The sequence below is a fragment of the Capra hircus genome, chromosome 14, assembly GCF_001704415.2.
Source record: "Capra hircus breed San Clemente chromosome 14, ASM170441v1, whole genome shotgun sequence".
NCBI lineage: Eukaryota > Metazoa > Chordata > Mammalia > Artiodactyla > Bovidae > Capra > Capra hircus.
This window is the reverse complement of record NC_030821.1, coordinates 27207966-27228993: the sequence shown is the minus strand read 5'-3', so window position 1 is coordinate 27228993 and position 21028 is coordinate 27207966. Positions and strand designations below refer to the sequence as shown.

General features: G+C 37.3%; 1 protein-coding gene across 1 annotated transcript in view; it reads right to left on the bottom strand.

Moving 5' to 3' along the window:
* PKHD1L1 (polycystic kidney and hepatic disease 1 (autosomal recessive)-like 1) overlaps positions 1 to 21028 on the bottom strand; it is a 179905-nt gene that overhangs the window by 104111 nt on the left and 54766 nt on the right. Inside the window, exons 22-29 of the mRNA XM_018058351.1 lie at positions 18320 to 18483; positions 16617 to 16789; positions 8948 to 9095; positions 8059 to 8213; positions 5668 to 5790; positions 4882 to 4987; positions 1764 to 1874; positions 349 to 513 (exon numbers count right to left, since the gene is read on the bottom strand). Coding sequence (XP_017913840.1) covers positions 349 to 513; positions 1764 to 1874; positions 4882 to 4987; positions 5668 to 5790; positions 8059 to 8213; positions 8948 to 9095; positions 16617 to 16789; positions 18320 to 18483 — 1145 coding nt within the window. The remainder of the gene's footprint in view (positions 1 to 348; positions 514 to 1763; positions 1875 to 4881; positions 4988 to 5667; positions 5791 to 8058; positions 8214 to 8947; positions 9096 to 16616; positions 16790 to 18319; positions 18484 to 21028) is intronic.

Below are 21028 nucleotides of genomic sequence, written 5' to 3'. Positions count from 1 at the left end.
CTCCACTGAGACTGTGATTACAAATGGAGCAGTTGGTAAGCAGAATAATAACTAATAAATCTTATCTTGACATAATTAATGAGCTTATTATAGAAACATGTAATAATTGATGATATTAATTCAATAACCTAAGACATAGTAGAAGCAGTCACCCTGACTTGTGCTTCATAAGAAACAAAAGAATTAGTCATCCAGGCAATCACTGTGCCTTCCGAATGAGGTGTTTCCTTTGTTCTGTACGAGGAAGGTTTGGAGTCCTCTCCCTTCACCCTGTTCTAGAAATAGTTCCATGAAATGAATGATGGAAATACGGGCCATTTTCCTTTGTTTGAAACAAGTAACTGTTACCTGCGAGGCTTCCAGAAGCAGGCCAGATGTGTGAGATCTGACTCTGATAAGTGAAGTGGAATCCCTTCTCCTCTACATTCCGTGCTCGTCCAACATCAGCGATGGACACAGCAACTGGGAAACGCCCAGCACTTCCGTTCAGAATCTGGCATTTGATCTCATTTTCTTGTGATAAAAGAAGAAGAAAATGGTCAAGAAATGTTTTTGTTGTATAAAATTACTGACATGTTATGTTTGCAAATATAAAAGTGGCCTTCATTTTTATATTCCAAAGAAACATATCTGAAGAAAACTACTCATATATTAATGGGAGGAAAACCTTTACAATCTACCTAATGCTATGAATCAGACCCTCCCAGAAAAAGAGGAAGGTAAAATAAGAATGAGGGCAGAGTAAACAATTTGCTCGTGAGTACTACTGTGGCAAAAAAAGTTATGATAATAACAATTTTAAATCCTAATATATAAGGTAACTTACATCAATAATTTAAAGATTTTGGTCCAATAAATTGTTTATGTCACAAACTGAGTAAAATACTAGGTTTCAACAAGAAAAGCTATCAAAAACTAAGTGAAAAAACCTATTCTTCATTTAGAACAGTATATATGTATTTATAGTACAGTGCACGTCATCACATCATTGTTATATACAATATAATAATATTGGATATTAGGTCTCAAGAATCCGTAGAAGATGCACATTTAAAGCAATTTAAATGAGGAATTTCCCTGGGGGTCCAGTGGTTAAGACTCTGTGCTTCTAAGGTAGGAGGCACAGGTTTGATACCTGGTCAGGGAACTAAGATCCCCATGCCACATGGTGCAAAGGGAAAAGACTTAAATGATACAGAAGATGAATTTGCTTATATAATCTAAACTTACTAAAATTAAGGAAAATAACTAGGATCATGAAAGAGAATTTTTAGGTAAATAAATAGTTATGTTCCTCATCTCCATGAGTAGAAAGTATCAATGATATTTAAGTTCTATATTAATGCGTAGAGGTTCTTCTGGACTATAAGTCCAGGAAGATGGCTATGGCCTCTTGCTATGACTAATGTGACATTTTCAAAGCATGAGCAGAGGGGATCACGGAATATCAGAGCAGCAATCTATGTGTTTTTGTGTTCCAGAGACATAGCAAAGAAGGAAAGATTTCGTGTAATCTCTTCATGAGGGGAAAAAGAACAAAAATCATCTGTTACGGATAGAGGTACTACACAACAGTGCAAGAATGAGTCTGTTGTTATAACCAAAGATTAAAAAGATAAAGTATTTATCTAGAGGAGTGTCCCAATTTCATGACCACAAAGGAGCTCTATCGGCAAATTATTATTGTAACACTGCTCTTTGATTCTATTTTCTCTTATAGAAAAACAATTAGACTCAAAAATAATCATTTTAAAAGAACCTACCACTCAGAGAAAGAAGAGAGCAACCTGCTGGCCCAACTGAGACTGAGACAGATGAACTAGGAGAAAATCCTGAACCCGAGATCGTTAGAATTGTGCTTTCTTCATAAGACCCTGAAAATGATAAATATAAATGACAATATCAAAATGACAAAACATAGAATCTGTTGCTTGAAATCAGATATTTCAGAGGAAAATGACCCTACCTTCTAAATTATATAAATAATAAACCTTTAAGCAAGCAGAGAAAAACAACATTTATTTAGCAATGGTATTTTTTTCCCATTTTTACTGCACATTGCTTCATGTTTGGAATTTGTGTGTTGATAGAGATTAGTGGAAAGAATTATATGACTCAAAGTATGGAATGATATAAGTAAAGGAAAATTATTCTTATGACAAAGAAATTAAACAGACATCTCCATACGGTAACTTAGATTATGACAGAACTGCCATCACAAACTCATGAAAAAAGAATAAACTGTACAAGTAATGTAATGGACACTTTCCATTTGAAATAAGATATGATTACTTAAGCTGGAATGACACCAATCCTAAAGTGCCTGGGCTATTCCAGGCTTATACTCTCTGGCCCAGGATCTTATACTGAATGTTCTCCATTGACTCTTAAGGTATCCAGATTTGATCGATTAATGAAATGGTCACCCTACTTATATAACATCACACGCAACATAGATTTCACATGGATTTAAATAGCTAAGAATGAAAAGTCAAAACTTCAAAATTTTAGAAAAAAAACATAGTCAAATACCTTAAAGACTTTCATGTAGAGATGGATTTGGTAAGATACAAAAAGCCACGGTTAACCATAAAGGAAAACATACACAAATTAAATGTTTCCATGAATAAGATACGAAAACAAATCATAAGTGATACACTAGGAAAAGACATGTGCAAAGAATTGACAAACATAATATATAATACACAGTGCAAGTTGATAGAAAAAAGACAATCTGGTAAATGGATAAAAGATGTTAACAAGCAATTTGCAGAAGAAGAAATAATCTAAATGTCCAAGAAACATAGAAGATGTTCCTGTGCATTACTAACCAGGGAATAGACAACATAAAAACAATGATGAGACAACTTCTTACACTCATCAGATTGACCAAAATTAGAAAACTCTATTAACTATTGGCAAGGGTGTGGATAATATGATGCTCTCATACCCACTGGAGGTACAATCAGTTAGGGGAGCAATTTGGTCACCTAATGAAGTGAATACACATATACCTAGTAATCCACACATAGGATGCAAATCCTAAAGAAGTTCTAGCATGTATGTTATAGTAGATTTGCTTACGAAACTTCAATACAGTCATGGGCAAAAACGAAAAAGCTTGTAAACAGTCTAAATGTCCATCAATAGAGGAACAAATAAATTGGTTTGTCTATGAAGTATTTTAAACTGATTAATTACATATGCATAAAACCATATATTTCTCAAAACAAATGCTGGATGACAAAAGTAAGGTGGAAGTGGTATATACAATGAAATAGCTCAAGGATAAACTTAAAAAACTGGAAAAATTACCATGTCTGTGTTATACACAAAGGGTAATTAAAATGGCATGGAAGAATACAGACAAAATTAATTGTTGTGCTTGCCTCTGGAGAAGGTGGTAGGGCACTTGCACTGAGCATAGTGCTTAGAGACAGCTATAACTGTTTCTATAATATTTTCTTTCTGATGGTTAGAAGTAAATATGACAAGTGTTAACAGCTGTTAAATTTTCATTGGGGAGAAAATGGGTGTATAATAGCAGTATTTATACTTACTTTTTAAATTACTTTTACATTTAATATGTGGCAAAAGGTACTTCACATTAACTGAGTAAGAAATATTATCTTCAAGAATTAAAAGTGGAAATCCATTACAAAATACAGAGATGTATTCAAAACTAAGAATATCAAAGTGGAATTTAAAAGTGGAAATCCATTCAAAATAAAAGATGGATTCAAAAATAAGAGTATCAAAGGACTAAAATCAGATTAAAGTTCACGAAATCTTTATTCTTGAGAGTTCTGAAGGTTTTACAGTAGTGATACTAACTTTGGGATAACATGAATTTATATACTATAAAAAGGTATGAGTATAATAATTACATTAAAAAGTATCATGTAAGAATCGAATCGCCAGTCTATCTCCGATGCAGGATACAGCATGCTTGGGGCTGGTGCACGGGGATGACCCAGAGGGATGTTATGGGGAGGGAGGTGGAAGGGGGGTTCATGTTTGGGAACTCATGTACACCCGTGGTGGATTCATGTCAATGTATGGCAAAACCAATACAGTGTTGTAAAGTAAAATAAAGTAAAAATAAAAATTAAAAAAAAAACTACAAAAAAAGTATTATGAACAGTATTATAACAATTATAATACTATGATAAATGTCTGAAGAATATATTCTTTCAACATAATAATGTGATATTTGAAAGATTTCAATGGGTTTTTTTTTGCTTGCTGACATAATTAGCAGGTGAGTTTTCCTACTAGCCATCAATACTAAATAAGTGATTACAGTATCTGAGCTTATCTTTCTGTCTGAAAAAAAGCCATCCCTTACAATCTTTAGTCATTCTGTTTACTTCAATCCTTGGGAGTTCAAACATAAAGTGTAATCATATTTTTAAAAAGCAATCACATACCATGAAAGTGTTTCATGATGCGTCCCTCTAGACTGAGTTCTTGGCAATAATTCTTCTTTCCCTTATTCTCAAATCTAGGGCCTAATTGTTTTCTTTTATTAAACAGCAGTTGTCCTGTTACTGATCTTTTAGTATTATATCTCCTATGATGAAAGATTCCAGTTAAAACCCTAGCTAGTAGAGTTTAACAAAACTGCCTCGATATCAGAAATCTTAGATACTGATTTTAACTTGGTGAAATGGGAAAAGTAGAATACTAGTGAGTCCAATGTCAACACTGATATTTTTTCCCCCCCAAATTAATGATCTTTCCATAGCTTTCTGATTTGATACATTTTTTTCACTATGTAGAACTGTCTGCTTGCCTTAGTTAGAAATTAAAAACCACTATCAGAGTTTACATTTTTGCTGTCTTCCACCCTACACTCCAAATTCGAAAGCAAGAGATTACCTTGGGAAGGGTTTATGGCCCGGATTTGAGGAGTAGTTGTGGGCTCCCATGTAAACCCACAGTTGCCTGAACATTTAGCTGGAATTTCATTGACATAGACTTCAACCTACAAATAAACAAACACAGAGATAACAGAGGTAGCATGGTTAAACAGAATATATGTAGGATTTAGAAAAGTAATAGAATTTTGCTAGTTTGCTGGTTTCCAAAAATTAGTCTATTCTACTCATAATTTTTCTACTTTGACACTTCATTGACTCATTCTACAAATGTGTCCATTATATTAGGCACAGCTGTAAATGGACAGTACATTTAACAAAACAGATGACATTCCTGTTGTCACTCAACTTACATTCTAGCAGAGGTAGGGCAGAGAGTTGCGTAAGGCTATAAATTTACCAAAAAAAGGAAATGAACATTATGCCCTGGGGGTAATTAGTGCCATAGATAAAAGCAAAGGTTGCTCTTGAGAAAGTCATCTAAACTCCTTACTCTTTAACTCCCTCTCAGTAAGTGGTAAGGTTAATAATCGCTTTACAGAGACACAACAAAGACTAAATGAAAGGATATATTTTCGATACCAACAGCAGAGCTTAAAATCCATTTTTATCATGAAGAAGATATTAATAATTTTCCCAAAAGTCATGAAATAATATTATTGAATTGATCCTCTGTTAACAAATAGTCACATGAAAATAAAGATGTCATCTCTTCAATTTTACTGGGTCTTAAATTTATTACAAAATAGTTATATGTTTAAAATTATGAAGAAACTTTTAAAAATACCTGTGGCTGTTTGCTGGGTGTACGAAGTAGGTCTCCTGGTACGTGCTGTCTGAATAAGCCACCTTCCTTTATCTTTGTAACCGTCATGTTAGCATTTTCTCCAAAAATGTTGGAATCGTTGATCTATTTTTAGATAAGATTATTTTACTAGAAATGTTATGATAAATATGACCACACAAGTTTTTCTTTTTAAATGTAAGGATGGTTAAAAGTGAAATGCCAGAAGATTAAAAAATTTCAAAACCATTTGGTCACATTTTTGAAAAAGAAGCCTCTTCAAAAATGATAATAAATCTACCAAAGGAAAAACTGGTAACATCATAGCTTTACCATATGTTGCAGCAGCCACAACTTGCATTAAATGGCTAAAATTAACTTGAATATTTAGAATAAAATATATCTGAGAAACACGAATTTATTAATTTGATTTCATCAAAATATTCTATGCTTTTTCTGAAAATGACCATTTTGATAAAAGATCCTTAAATAATTGAAAAAATGTGGTCTTCTTTCCACCCAAAAGTCAATGTTTCCCCTTTAGCAGTTTTGGCCTCTGACTACCCCTGGTTTTTCATCTACTGATGAAGTTACATTTTCTGCCAATGGTAAAAATGAAACCAAATCGGATCAATGGGCATACTTTGGTCATTCCAAAGCTGCACTGTTAACACGGTAGCCTTCTGATGCATACAGAGGCCAGAAAAGAGACGGGAGTCTTCATGGTGGGTCTGGAGCCAAAGGGACCAGGAGGAGAAGTGATGAACGAGCAGAGGAGACTGGTCAGAGAAGAACGAAGGGAGAGAGCGCAGACGCCCGCAGAGGTACCAAGGGGACGTCAGTCATTGGAGATGTCTCAGTTACAGGATTTTCTAATTTCAGGAACATGTCTAATTCCAGGAAACATGTCTAGTTTCAGGACATGTGCTTTCTTAAAATAAGGCCCACACCTGTATGACATCCATACAGTCTATGGCATATTATATTCTACGTTTATATACTTCTTTGAGTCCCCTCTGTTATTTTCCCAAAGCAGTTTTGCATTTTTTTCCACCTTTTGTCAAGGACATCCTTTCAGGTGAATATATGTGGGTCTATACATGGCTGCTGGAGAAAGCAATGGCACACCGCTCCAGTACTCTTGCCTGGAAAATCCCATGGACGGAGGAGCCTGGTAGGCTGCAGTCCATTGGGTCGCAAAGAGTTGGACACGACAGAGATTTCACTTTCACTTTTCACTTTCATGCACTGGAGAAGGAAATGGCAACCCACTCCAGTGTTCTTGCCTGGAGAATCCTAGGGACATTAGAGCCTGCGTCTATGGGGTCGCACAGAGTCGGACACGACTGAAGCGACTTAGTAGCAGCAGCAGCAGCATACCTGGCTGCACAGTATTTATGCTAAGTTTGTGTCATTTTAACAACTATTTTTCTCTTGATGGGGATTTGGTTTCATTTTTACCACTGGCAGAAAATATAACTTCATCAGTTTCTAGGTTTTTTTTTTCTTTTTTTATTATTACAAATAATGCTACATTGACTAACTCTGTGCCTATCTCATTTTCTATTTGTATTATTATTTCAGTAGAATGGAGTTATAGATCTGAAATGGCTGAATCATAAGGTTTATGTATTCAGATGCAACTAAATTATCCTCCAAATGGCCTTACCGATTTTACTGTCTCACCAATAGTACATCAGGATAAAAGCGCCTCTCACACTCTCATCATCACTAGAAAGCACGCTTCTGATGTTTACCATCTGAGCCCAAAGTCTCTTCCAGACCCTTCACCTTCACATATTCTAAATGTGACTTGCCTCCCGTACTCCCGACCACACTCTAAGTGAAAGTCATTAGATGAACACTTAAAAGTGTGGCTCTGTTATGAACTTGAAAAGGTCATCTTTGGAACCAGAAAACTATCCAAGGACCCAGAATACAGCTCTAGTGAATAGACAGAATTATAGACAGCAAGGCAGATTATGCTTGGCCCCCCGTACAGTATATCCGCAGTACACCCTCCCCCTTACACAATGCCTTCCCTCACAGTTTACGCAGATTTAGTTCTGAGACTGGCCCTGCCTGTGCTCTTCCTGCTCCTGTCAAGGGTCTTCTATTCCATAAATTCCTGAACTTCCCCCATAGGATGTCAGGCATAAAGCACCAACAGCTGTTCTCCACAAAAGAGAATACCTGGTCAACTTAATTTTGAATAATCTTCTTTCCCTCAATTTCCTTTTATGGAAAGGAATGGAAAGGAATTCCTTGAATGTTTAGTCTATCATTTGCACTTTTAAAATACACACAGTCTCCAGGTCTCTTTGGCATGAGGCAAGGGTGCAAATAAGCAAAGAACACACAGAAGAAAACAAAACCCAGGTGATGTGAGGGAACCTGCAGGAGAGGCTGCTTTCCACATGTACTTCTCCACTTGACACGCCATGAGTATCCAGCACAGCCTCCCTCTCGGGTCACTGAGACTTGTCCCACTTCTTCTAGACTCTGGAGAGCAAACTGCAAATCTGCAGCCGACACGGCAGCGGGGATACCTGCATTCACAGAAGGACGGCAAACAGTGGGAATCAAAAATTCACAAAACCGTGATCACTCTTGTACATGCTAAGCTGCTTCAGTCGTGCCTGACTCCCTGCAACCCTATGGACTGTAGCCCACCAGGCCCCTCTGTCCATGGGATTCTCCAGGCAAGAATACTGGAGTGGGTTGCCATGCCCTCCTCCAGGGGATCTTCCCCACCCAGGGATCGAACCCACATCTCATACGACTCCTACATTACAGGCAGATTCTTAACTGCTGAGCCGTTGGGGAAGACCCATGGTCACCTTTAACATACATTAGATGTAGTTTATCACTTGTAAACCAACTGTTCTCCTCCAATATGGAAAAAAATGAAATTTTCATATTCCTTATGCAACAAATTTACATATTTCTTAGAAACAAAAATTACATGAGTTATGTACCTCAGACATTGATCCTTGGCTCAAATACTTAAAAGAAAAACAATTTCACAGGTAACCAAAAAGCTATGGCCATAAAAGAGAAACAAATGTTTGGGAATTTAACCTAGGGTATCTGGTGAGGTGATGAAGAAAACATGAAAATGTCATTTGTTCTCAATAATTTAGTCTTACATTAATGAAGATTTCAACTCTATAAATTACATAAAGAAATAATATTAAAAAGAAATACACTGAAATGTTTATGATGGTTATCTAGATCAGTATAGTTCAACTGATAGACCAAAGTTACGGACTTTTTCATGTACCTGTGAGAACATGTCCATACGCGTGAATGTCAAAGCTGCCCCTGAGAGGCGGAGATGCTGCTTGAATTCTTTGAATACGAATCTTTGACTCCCCGGGCCAGTTATTTCCTCTATAAACAGACTCATTCTCTGTCTCATTTGTGATTCTCTAATTTCCAAAATAAATATTGATAAAATGGTTAAATATAACAATGGTGAACACGATTTCTATTTCACCAGGGTACAATCCTATGACATGACATAAATGAGCCTCAGGTATTCAGGACTCCTCAGAACATTAAGGAGAGTCACATAAATCAACACAGGCCATACCGACGTGGCTGCGCTAATGAGGCTCAAGTCAACGCAGTCACCTGTGCAGCAATCAGCTGGAACCACAGTAATACCTCATTAATTCAGAGAGTGCCCACCATCACTCAAGGAACAAATATTTATTGAGCAGGCATTCTGTTCAAGGTACAATGCTAATCACATTGGGTGGTGAAGCAAAGAAATATGAAACATGGTCTTGGCTATCAAAAAATTAAAAACCTTTTTAAAGAAATAGCATACAGAAACTTGAAAACTTAACTAATGACATAAAGAAATATATGATCAATACAGTGCTTAATCCAGACTCAGGAAATACCTGTCTAATGTTAAGTGCCAATGTTGAGTGCCAAGTGACAGACGCAATGTGTGTGATAAACATTCATAGGTTGTAACTCTAAGAGTGAAGATGATATTCTCTGGCTGCTGATCCCTGTTAATCTTGTGGAATTTAAAGTTATAAGTCCTATCACCCACACAAATGAGCAAATGTAAGTCCCAAAAGGCATGTGCAAGAATGATCAGAGCAGCTTTATTTATAATAATCCCAAACTGGAAATAGTGCAAAAGCCCATCAACAGAATAGATAAATTGTTGTATGTTAACACCATGGAATACTGTACAGGAAAAAGAACAAACTTCAGCTAGCTGTATGCAACAACATGAATCTTATAATATCAAACAAAAGAGTACATCAGTTCAGTCGCTCAGTCGTGTCTGACTCTTTGTGACCTCATGAATCGCAGCACGCCAGGCCTCCCTGTCCATCACCATCTCCTGGAGTTCACTCAGACTTACGTCCATTGAGTTCGTGATGCCATCCAGCCATCTCATCCTCTGTTGTCCCCTTCTCCTCCTGCCCCCAATCCCTCCCAGCATGAGTCTTTTCCAATGAGTCAACGCTTCTCATGAGGTGTCCAAAGTACTGGAGCTTCAGCTTTAGCACCATTCCTTCCAAAGAAATCCCAGGGTTGATCTCCTTCAGAATGGACTGGTTGGATTTCCTTGCAGTCCAAGGGACTCTCAAGAGTCTTCTCCAGCACCACAATTCAAAAGCATCAATTCTTCAGTGCTCAGCCTTCTTCACAGTCCAAGTCTCACATCCATACATGACCACTGGAAAAACCATAGCCTTGACTAGATGGACCTTAGTCGGCAAAGTAATGTCTCTGCTTTTGAATATACTATCTAGGTTGGTCATAACTTTTCTTCCAAGGAGTAAGCGACTTTTAATTTCATGGCAGCAGTCACCATCTGCAGTGATTTTGGAGCCGCCCAAAATAAAGTCTGACACTGTTTCCACTGTTTCCCCATCTATTTCCCATGAAGTGATGGGACTGGATGCCATGATCTTCGTTTTCTGAATGTTGAGCTTTAAGCCAACTTTTTCACTCTCCTCTTTCACTTTCAAGAGGCTTTTTAGTTCCTCTTCACTTTCTGCCATAAGGGTGGTGTCATCTGCATATCTGAGGTTATTGATATTTCTCCCGGCAATCTGGATTCCAGCTTGTGCTTCTTGCAGTCCAGCGTTTCTCATGATGTACTCTGCATAGAAGTTAAATAAGCAGGGTGACAATATATAGCCTTGGCGTACTCCTTTTCCTATTTGGAACCAGTCTGTTGTTCCATGTCCAGTTCTAACTATTGCTTCCTGACCTGCATACAGATTTTTCAAGAGGCAGGTCAGGTGATCTGGTATTCCCATCTCTTCCAGAATTTTCCACAGTTTCTTGTGATCCACACCGTCAAAGGCTTTGGCATAGTCAATAAAGCAGAAATAGATGTTTTTCTGGAACTCTCTTGCTTTTTCCATGATCCAGAGGATGTTTGCAATTTGATCTCTGGTTCCTCTGCCTTTTCTAAAACCAGCTTGAACATCAGGGAGTTCACGGTTCACGTATTGCTGAAGCCTGGCTTGGAGAATTTTGAGCATTACTTTACTAGCATGTGAGATGAGTGAAATTGTGCGGGAGTTTGAGCATTCTTTGGCATTGCCTTTCTTTGGGATTGGAATGAAAACTGACCTTTTCTAGTCCTGTGGCCACTGCTGAGTTTTCCAAATTTGCTGGCATATTGAGTGCAGCACTTTCACAGCATCATCTTTCAGGATTTGAAACAGCTCAACTGGAATTCCATCACCTCCACTAGCTTTGTTCATAGTGATGCTTTCTAAGGCCCTCTTGACTTCACATTCCAGGATGTCTGGCTCTAGATGAGTGATCACATCATCATGATTATCAGGGTCGTGAAGATCTTTTTTGTACAGTTCTTTCATGTATTCTTGCCACCTCTTCTTAATATCTTCTGCTTCTGTTAGGTCCATATGATTTCTGTCCTTTATCGAGCCCATCTTTGCATGAAATGTTCCCTTGGTATCTCTAATTTTCTTGAAAAGATCTCTAGTCTTTCCCATTCTGTTGTTTTCCTCTATTTCTTTGCATTGATCACTGAAGAAGGTTTTCTTATCTCTCCTTGGTATTCTTTGGAACTCTGCATTCAGATGCTTATATCTTTCCTTTTCTCCTTTGCTTTTCACCTCTCTTCTTTTCACAGCTATTTGTAAAGCCTCCCTAGACAGCCATTTTGCTTTTTTGCATTTCTTTTCCATGGGGATGATCTTGATCCCTGTCTCCTGTACAATGTCACAAACCTCAGTCCATAGTTGATTAGGCACTCTATCTATCAGATCTAGGCCCTTAAATCTATTTCTCACTTCCACTGTATAATCATAAGGGATTTGATTTAGGTCATACATGAATGGTCTAGCGGTTTTCCCTACTTTCTTCAATGTAAGTCTGAATTTGGTAATAAGGAGTTCATGATCTGAGCCACAGTCAGATCCTGGTCTTGTTTTTGTTGACTCTATAGAGCTTCTCCATCTTTGGCTGCAAAGAATATAATCAATCCGATTTCGGTGTTGACCATCTGGTGATGTCCATGTGTAGGGTCTTCTCTTGTGTTGTTGGAAGAGGGTGTTTGCTATGACCAGTGCATTTTCTTGGCAAAACTCTATTAGTCTTTGCCCTGCTTCATTCTGCATTCCAAGGCCAAATTTGCCTGTTATTCCAGGTGTTTCTTGACTTCCTACTTTTGCATTCCAGTCCCCTAGAATGAAAAGGACATCTTTTGGGGGTGTTAGTTCTAAAAGGTCTTCTAGGTCTTCATAGAACCGTTCAGCTTCAGCTTCTTCAGTGTTACTGGTTGGGGCATAGACTTGGATAATTGTGATACTGAATGGTTTGCCTTGGAGACGAACAGAGATCATTCTGTCATTTTTGAGATTGCATCCAAGTACTGCATTTCAGACTCTTTTGTTGACCATGATGGCTACTCCATTTCTTCTGAGGGATTCCTGCCCGCAGTAGTAGATGTAATGGTCATCTGAGTTAAATTCACCCCTTCCAGTCCATTTCAGTTCGCTGATTCCTAGAATGTCGACGTTCACCCTTGCCATCTCTTGTTTGACCACTTCCAATTTGCCTTGATTCATGGACCTGACATTTCAGGTTCCTATGCAATATTGCTCTTTACAGCATCGGATCTTGCTTCTATCACCAGTCCCATCCACAGCTGAGTATTGTTTTTGCTTTGGCTCCATCCCTTTATTCTTTCTGGAGTTATTTCTCCACTGATCTCCAGTAGCATATTGGGCACCTACTGACCTGGGGAGTTCCTCTTTTGGTATCCTATCATTTTGCCTTTTCATACTGTTCATGGGGTTCTCAAGGCAAGAATCCTGAAGTGGCTTGCCATTCCCTTCTCCAGTGGACCACATTCTGTCAGACCTCTCCACCATGACCCACCCATCTTGGGTTGCCCGGCAGGCATGGCTTGGTTTCATTGAGCTAGACAAGTGTATTATTATTGATATGATGAGTTAAAAAAGCAAAACTAACTAATGTTGGTAAAGTTAAAATAGTAGTTATCTAGGGCTGTGGGCAAATAATCTAATGACAAGGAAAAGGCACAAAGAAGGTTCTCAGGGGTCTAATGATTTTCTTTATCTTGAAATGATTACATAAGCGCCTTTACTTTGTAAAAAGTCATGGACTTTGGCAAGCCTGCAAGATACAAGAGCAACACACAAAAACCAATCATATTTTTAGGTGAAAATAACAAGCATGGAGAAACTGAACTTAACATAAGATCCATGACAACGACCTCAAAGAAAATGAAACACTTACATATAAATGTAACAAAACGTGTACTGAATCTGACCTGAAATTACAAAATGCTGGTAAATGTAATCAAAAAGTTAAATATGTTGGGAAAAAAAGCAAAGATGATCAAATATATGGAGAGAAAAATTGCATTCATAGATTAGAAGACTCGATATGGTAAAGGGGTCAGTTCCTTCCAAAAGAATATATTGGTTTAATGCAATTCTTATCAAAATACCAGCAAGATTTTTGTAGGTATTAACAAGCTTATTTCAGAATTTATATGGAAAGACACAGGACCTAGAATAGCTAAAACAATTTTTCACAGTAAGAGTGAAGTAAGAAGAATCACTCTACCCAACATTAGGGCTCAGTACATAGCTACAGTGATCAAGAGGGTGTGGTATTATTGGTGGAAGGAATGACACACAGAACAGTGGGACAGAATAGAGAAAAGTGAAAGTGAAAGTCACTCAGTCGTGTCCGACTCTTTGTGATCCCACAGACTATACAGTCCATGGAATTCTCCAGGCCAGAATACTGGAGTGGAATCCAGAAATATATCCACACAAATATGCCCAACTGATTTTTTTTATAAAGATATAAAAGTAATTCAAATGGAGAAAAGATAGTTTTTTTAATAAACGGTGCTAGTGCAACCACAGGGATAAGCAAACAAGTGACCTTGGACCTAGAACTTCGTATCTTATACAAAAGTTAACTCAGAACGGATCATAGCCTTAATTGTAAGATGCACAACTGTATAACTTTTAGGGGAAGCAAAGAAGAATATTTAGGACTTAGGGCTAAAAGTAGAGTTCTTAGACTTGAAACCAAAAGCACCATTCATAGAAGAAAATACTTGATAAACTGAAATTCATCAAATTAAGATTGTTGCTCTGTGAAAGACCTCATGAAGACCATGAAAAGGCAAGGTACAGACTGGGAGAAAATATTTGCAAAGCACACATCTGAAAAAGGACTTACATCTAGGATACAGAAAGACCTTAAAAGCTCAACAATAGGAAGATAGTCCAATTAGAAACTGGCAAAAGGGATGAACAGATATCACAGAAGGACATATACAGTGTTTGACATTATTAGCCATCAGGGAATGTAAATTAAGACCAAAATGAGCTAATAGTATATACCACATCAGAATGGCTGGAACAAAAAATAGTGATAATGCTAGATGCTGGCATATTCATGCAGACAATGGATCACTCATACATTGCTGATGGGAAGGTAAAATGCTGCAGCCACTTTGGAAAAGAGTATGGTAGTTTCTTATGAAGCTGTACATGTGTTTGTCACATGACCCCATAATTACACTGTTGGGCAATTAACTCAGAAAATGAAAACTTATGTCACATGGAAACCCACAGATGAATGTTCATAGTAACTTTATTCAAGCAGCCAAAACCTAGAAACAACTCAAATGTCCTTCAAGAATTAAGTGGTTAAATAGACTTATGTTGCATCCATACCATTAAACACTATTCAGCAATCAAACGGAGAAGGCAATAGCACCCCACTCCAGCACTCTTGCCTGGAAAATCCCATGGATGGAGGAGCCTGGTGGGCTGCAGTCCATGGGGTCGCTAAGAGTCGGACACGACTGAGAGACTTCACTTTCACTTCTCACTTTCATGCATTGGAGAAGGAAATGGAAACCCACTCCAGTGTTCTTGCCTGGAGAATCCCAGGGACGGGGGAGCCTGGCGGGCTGCCGTCTATGGGGTCGTACAGAGTCGGACACGACTGAAGCGACTTAGCAGCAGCAGCAGCAATCAAAATGAACAAACTATTAATATAAACAACAATTTGGAGAGATCTCGAGGGAATTACTCAGAGTGAAAAAAGTCAATATCAAAAGACTTAATGCTAGCATGATTATATAAAGTCTAATTCCATTTATGTAACATTATAAATGCCACAATTAGAAATAATTATTGCCAGATATAAGACAGTGGCAAAGGGAGGTAGGTGGTGTGGCTATATGAAAGTGTATCCATAGGGATTCTCAGGATGGAACTGTGCTGTGGTGGTCAGCGGAATCTATACATGCAATAAAGAGCTGTGTGTACGGGTCGTATGTATACACACCACACACAAATGAAACCATGCAGAACTGATAACATCCAAATAAAGTCGGTAAACTGCATCAGAGTCAATTTTCCTGTTGTGCTATTGTGTTATGCTTTTAGATGCTACCCTTGAGGGATAATGGGTGAAAAGTATGGGAATATTCCTGTATTAATTCTTACAACTGCACATGAGTCTACAATGATCCCAAAGTTAGTTTTTAAAACAATTCATTCATGTGGACATTTAAGTATGTGCACATACACATATGACACATTTTGTTAGACAGCTCAAAGACTGAAAAACATAAGATGTTTATCTTAGAGATACTAAGACTAAAACATTGGGTCTGGAAAGGGTAAAAGCAATTTTTGTGGAACACTTATAGTGTTTTAGTCTTTTAGATCATAAAACTTAACAGAAAGTTCTTTGTGAGACTCAAATTATAATATTTAATTATTATTTAACCTTGAATTTTGAACGCCGTATACTTGGTTTTGGTTTGCTGTGGGAAGTTATATAACTAATTGTAGATGTTTTAAAAATTAAATGTAACGTTAATTCTCATAACTGTAACATTTAACACAGATCTCATACTCAAACAGTATAAAAGAACTCTTTAGATCCTTTTGGAATTATGGAAAAACATCTCTTTCCCATTGTATCAATTTTTATACAAATAATAAAAAGTGTTTATAACAGAAACAATTTAACAACCTAATGCAGAAGTTTTCTTTCAGTAATCTCTGTTCAAAGATCTTTATTGGGAGAGCCCACAGCCTTTTCTTTTACATCAACAGAGAAAATTCTGGCTAGCTGATTTAAAACTTAAATCTGGTTAGCTGATTCTTAAGGTTATTTTCTCCTGCTTTTTTCCCCATAGATACATTTCTTTAAAAAATTTTTAATGTTTAAAGTGAATTCTCATGGTCAATATGAAAATTCATGCTCAATTTCAAGCCTCTAAATCTTCATTTAATCCTTAGAATAACTGTCTTGTCTTATTAAAAGATATCTAATATGTGTCATCTATTCATAATAATGTTTTATGTTTACTAGGTCAAAGCTAATGTTCCATAAGTTGAAGATAGTTACTTGTAAAATTCTAAGCTTACCTGCCCAAAGCTCACAGCCATCATGGGTATATTATAACTGCAATTATATGATGTCATGGTGACAGAATACTGGTTGGTTATACTTGATCCATTACTTTTGGTCTGATTCACCTGAAAGTCCTTTAAAAATATTCCTTTGTTTGCTAATGCTGGAAGTCTTCTCTTTGACATTTCTAAAGAATACAAATAAACAAAGTAATGGGAAATAAAATTGCATAGCTTCTGCTGCTAACAAAAGAAAGCATCAAATAATATCCATGTGTCATGGAATAAACTGTTTGAAATCAACTTTTAGAAAGACCTTAAGGTAAGTAGTTTGTGAGGTTTGGTTTCAATTCTAGAACATAAAGCTTTGAAGTCTTTTGATATACGAGTCTAAAACAAAATACTGAAAAGCCACCAAGTTCTGGGCTCCATGCAGCCCTCTGCCGGCCACTTAGTTTTGTTCTGGCATAGGTCCCTGAATATGGTGCTCACTAGGACCTGAGCCTTTAACCCAGCACAAATCAGCTGTCTTCTGTGCTCCACCAATCACAAAGGTCCAGTGATAGTGGATTTAAAAGGAGTGATTCTTACAGTGATAGTAACATTACTGTAAGCAATGTTATATTTAAAACTAAATGTTACTATTCTTACTAGTAACATTTAGTTTTAAAATAGTTTCAAAGAAAAGGATTTCAAAACCCCTCTGAAATATGGTAAAAGTCACTTATTGAGGTGACTGGAATTAGACTGATTTTTTTTTTTTTTTTAAGACTGGGCTTTCCTTGTGGCTCAGCTGGTAAAGAATCCATCTGCAATGCAGAAGACCTGGGTTTGATCCCTCGGTTGGGAAGATCCTCTGGAGAAGGGGAAGGCTACCCACTCTAGTATTCTGGCCTGGAGAATTCCAGGGACTTTATAGTCCATGGGGTCGCAAAGAGTCGGACAGGACTGAGCGACCTTCACTTTCATTTTTTTGAAGACTGAAGTTTAATTTTTATTATCTTATTAGCACATTTCACATAAATGAGTCTATTGACATAACTAGAAAGAAATACTAAAACTATCAGAAATAAGATTTGCATTTATATTTTTACTAATTATCACAATAAAGACCATGGAAAGTTTTAACTCATTCTTACTAGACAGAGATCAATGGCAATAGTTGCCTTTCAGGAACAGATCTCTAGCTTGGTGATTCATTTCTCAAAAATCAAACTAGGCAAAATTAGAATGTTTTCTACAGCACGGTGGTGGTTAGTCGCTCAGTCATGTCTGACTCTTTGCGACCCCATAGACTGTAGGCCACCAGGCTTTTCTGTCCATGGGGATTCTCCAGGCAAGAATACTGGAGTGGGTTGCCATGCCCTCTTCCATGGGATCTTCCCTACCCAGGGATCAAACGCAGGTCTCCCATATTGCAGGCAGATTCTTTACCGACTGAGTCTCCTGAGAAGCCCTTCCACAGTGTACTTATCTATAAATAGAATCCAGAACTATAAAGCTAATTCCTTCTATACCGACAAAGTTTGCATTAAGGATGCGTTCATCTTTAGAATAATCATCTGGCCCTATTCACTGAAAATATGATTTAAGCCACAATACTATAAACAATTTAACATTTCTATCTAAGATACAGAATATAAATAACATCTATGATAAGATTTTAATATAAAATAGGTTTAAAAGTTTTGTTTTAGATATGAAATGATACTATGTACCATCCAATGTTGTCATCGTAGATGTCTGTCCAATGTATACAATATCCACATAGAAAGACTGTGATTCTGATGCTTTCTGCAAGCTAATCCTCTGAAGAGAAAAACTTGTCCCAGTGTATTTGGTTTGTATGAGATCCAGAAGGTCTATACAAGTGTAGGTCCAGCTGAAATATGGTTGTTTAATTAGATGTACAGTTCAGTTACAATGTTTAATGTAAACCAATACACTATAAAACACATTAAAATCTTAAGGAAGAAAAGTCTTTCTTTTCCCACAAGAAGAGTATAAGCATACTTTAATGGCACAGAGAAGCAGTCACAACAAGGGATAGCAGGCAGAAACTTACACTGGCAGGGAAAGGTTTAATGTTGCAAAGATAGCTTTTATTTGTAGCCTTGGCAGTAGGCATAGGAATGTAAGCAACATTCTACAGTGACAAGTAAGCCAACTAAGGAGCATGCACTTTGATGGAAAGCATATAGAAATAAGACACAAGAATGATGAAATCACTTTAGTAAAGAAAATATATTTATCAGGGATAGAACAGAGAATTCAGCCAATAGTAAGAGGCAAGGCTGTAACTTGATAATGCTTCCAAAAAAGCTCAGTGGAGTTGCCTTGTCCACTATAACTAAGGCACAAACATTGCAGAAGTTATTAATCCATACAAATGGTTGCACAGTACCTTCTAAATTTAGAGTCAGCGTTCCATTAAATATTAATTGCATTGGAATCTCATAAATTACAAAAGCAATTCAGTAACTGGAGTTTGCAATAAAGAGATAAATACTGCCATTCAAATAACTAAATACAAGTTAACAACAGTCTTTGCACCAGCTACCAATGAAATGATCAACTGGTTAGTTTCTTTGAGCACCTTCTATTCTCATTTTGAAACTCCATGGTTTGCAAATTCATCATTGAGTACATTTCTAGTGCATCAAAGCTCAGACTGCATCATTTAAAAAAATTATATGCAGAACTACATTAAATTAAAGTGCTCTTTAATTTTATAAAGTACTTTGGGATTCTAAGCAGACTTCCATGACTAATTATATGATTCTGAAGTTCTAAAAACTACTTAGGAAAAAATGGCCCACTGAGCCAGACCCTTTAGAAGAGAAATAGAGACTACAGACAATATCAAAACTTAAGCAAACAGTACTCTCTGTGTTTTGTGGCTAGATAATTTCATTTTCTAAGGGAAAACCAGATTTTATCTTTGGGATTTTGAAGCTGGATTTACAGCTACACACATCACTGGTTTTGGAGACAATATTTGAGAAAAAGCGGCACTTTTTGATACTAACAATGCATTGAAAATAAACAAATGCTAACACACCTAATTGATCTATAAATGGACTGTCTTACCTACATAAGAGCAGGTCTAGAAACACCAGCTAGGAGCAGGAGAATTTACTTTGCTTTCATTGGTAACATTAATAGTTTTTAACCAGAGAACGATCCTTTTTTAAAGCATGGTATTTCTTGTTGCAAGATCTTGTGGCATTTAGGATAAAGGAAGCCCATTGATTTCACCAACTGTAATGCATCTTCACATTAATGCACAGCAGATACATTGCAGGCTAAAGGGAGAACTACTTAGTGATGTGCTCAGCGACAGTGTGACTAACATGGAAGAACTGAGATTTGTGAAATCTTCCAAAATCCTGCTGCAATAAGAAGAATGAAATGCATATAGGAGGTGGTGATCAAAATTAAAATTGTGATTCCATAGTTCAATTTGGGCATGAGGGATGTCCCTTCAAGAAAGACTCTTGCTTAACAATAATCCATCACAGATTACCCCTGATTTCAATCAAACTGAGTATGATACAGTGGGATACGTTCTTTCTGTGCACAGGCTTTCCGTGCTCCTTGCCTATTAACATGGAGAGGGCTGCCTTAACCCTTGGCATTGCTTCCTCCTCTGTGATGGCCAACAGAGAGTGACTGCAGCCTCTTCAGATTCAATAATTATCCTAGGAAATTGCAGCATTGTTCTCAGTCACTTCATTCATTCCAGGAGCTAACTTTGGTCCCATTTTATATATTGGATTAAATGGTTGTAATAGCCTCAAAGATATATTTATGCATGGGAGGGGAAACCAACACCTTCTTCAATACTCTGTCTTTCTCTATCTGTCTCTGCCTCTCTCTTTTACTGCCTATCTTCTTCATCTTCTGTGGAAAACAAGGATGAAGTAAAAAAGAGAAAGTGTTAGTCACCCAGTTGTGTCTGAATCTTTGTGACCCCATGGACTGTAGGCCACCAGACTCCTCTCTCCATGGAATTCTCCAGGCAAGAATACTGGAGTGGGTTGTCATTCCCTTCTCCAGGGGATCTTCCAGACCCGGGGACTGAAGCCAGGTCTCTTGTACTGCAGGCAGATTCTTTATTATCTGAGCCACCAGGGAAGCCCCAGATAAAGATGGATCAAATGTATAAAACATGCCCAAAGCGCAAACATAAGAGCCATACTCTGTTTAAGCAACGTCATATAAGGGTGAAATTTGAACTGTCAGGAAAAGGACATTTTTTAAAGCATTAATTCAGGAAAGTTACTTTTCTTTTGTTAGGGCAGGGAGGAATTGGTTTTGACTCATCTTAAGCTTTTCTTAGAAAACAAGACTCAAGAGTGTCCTGCAACTTTCTCAGAGAGCAGCCTCCTATAGTTCTGTGCCAACACAGTCCACTTCATACACAG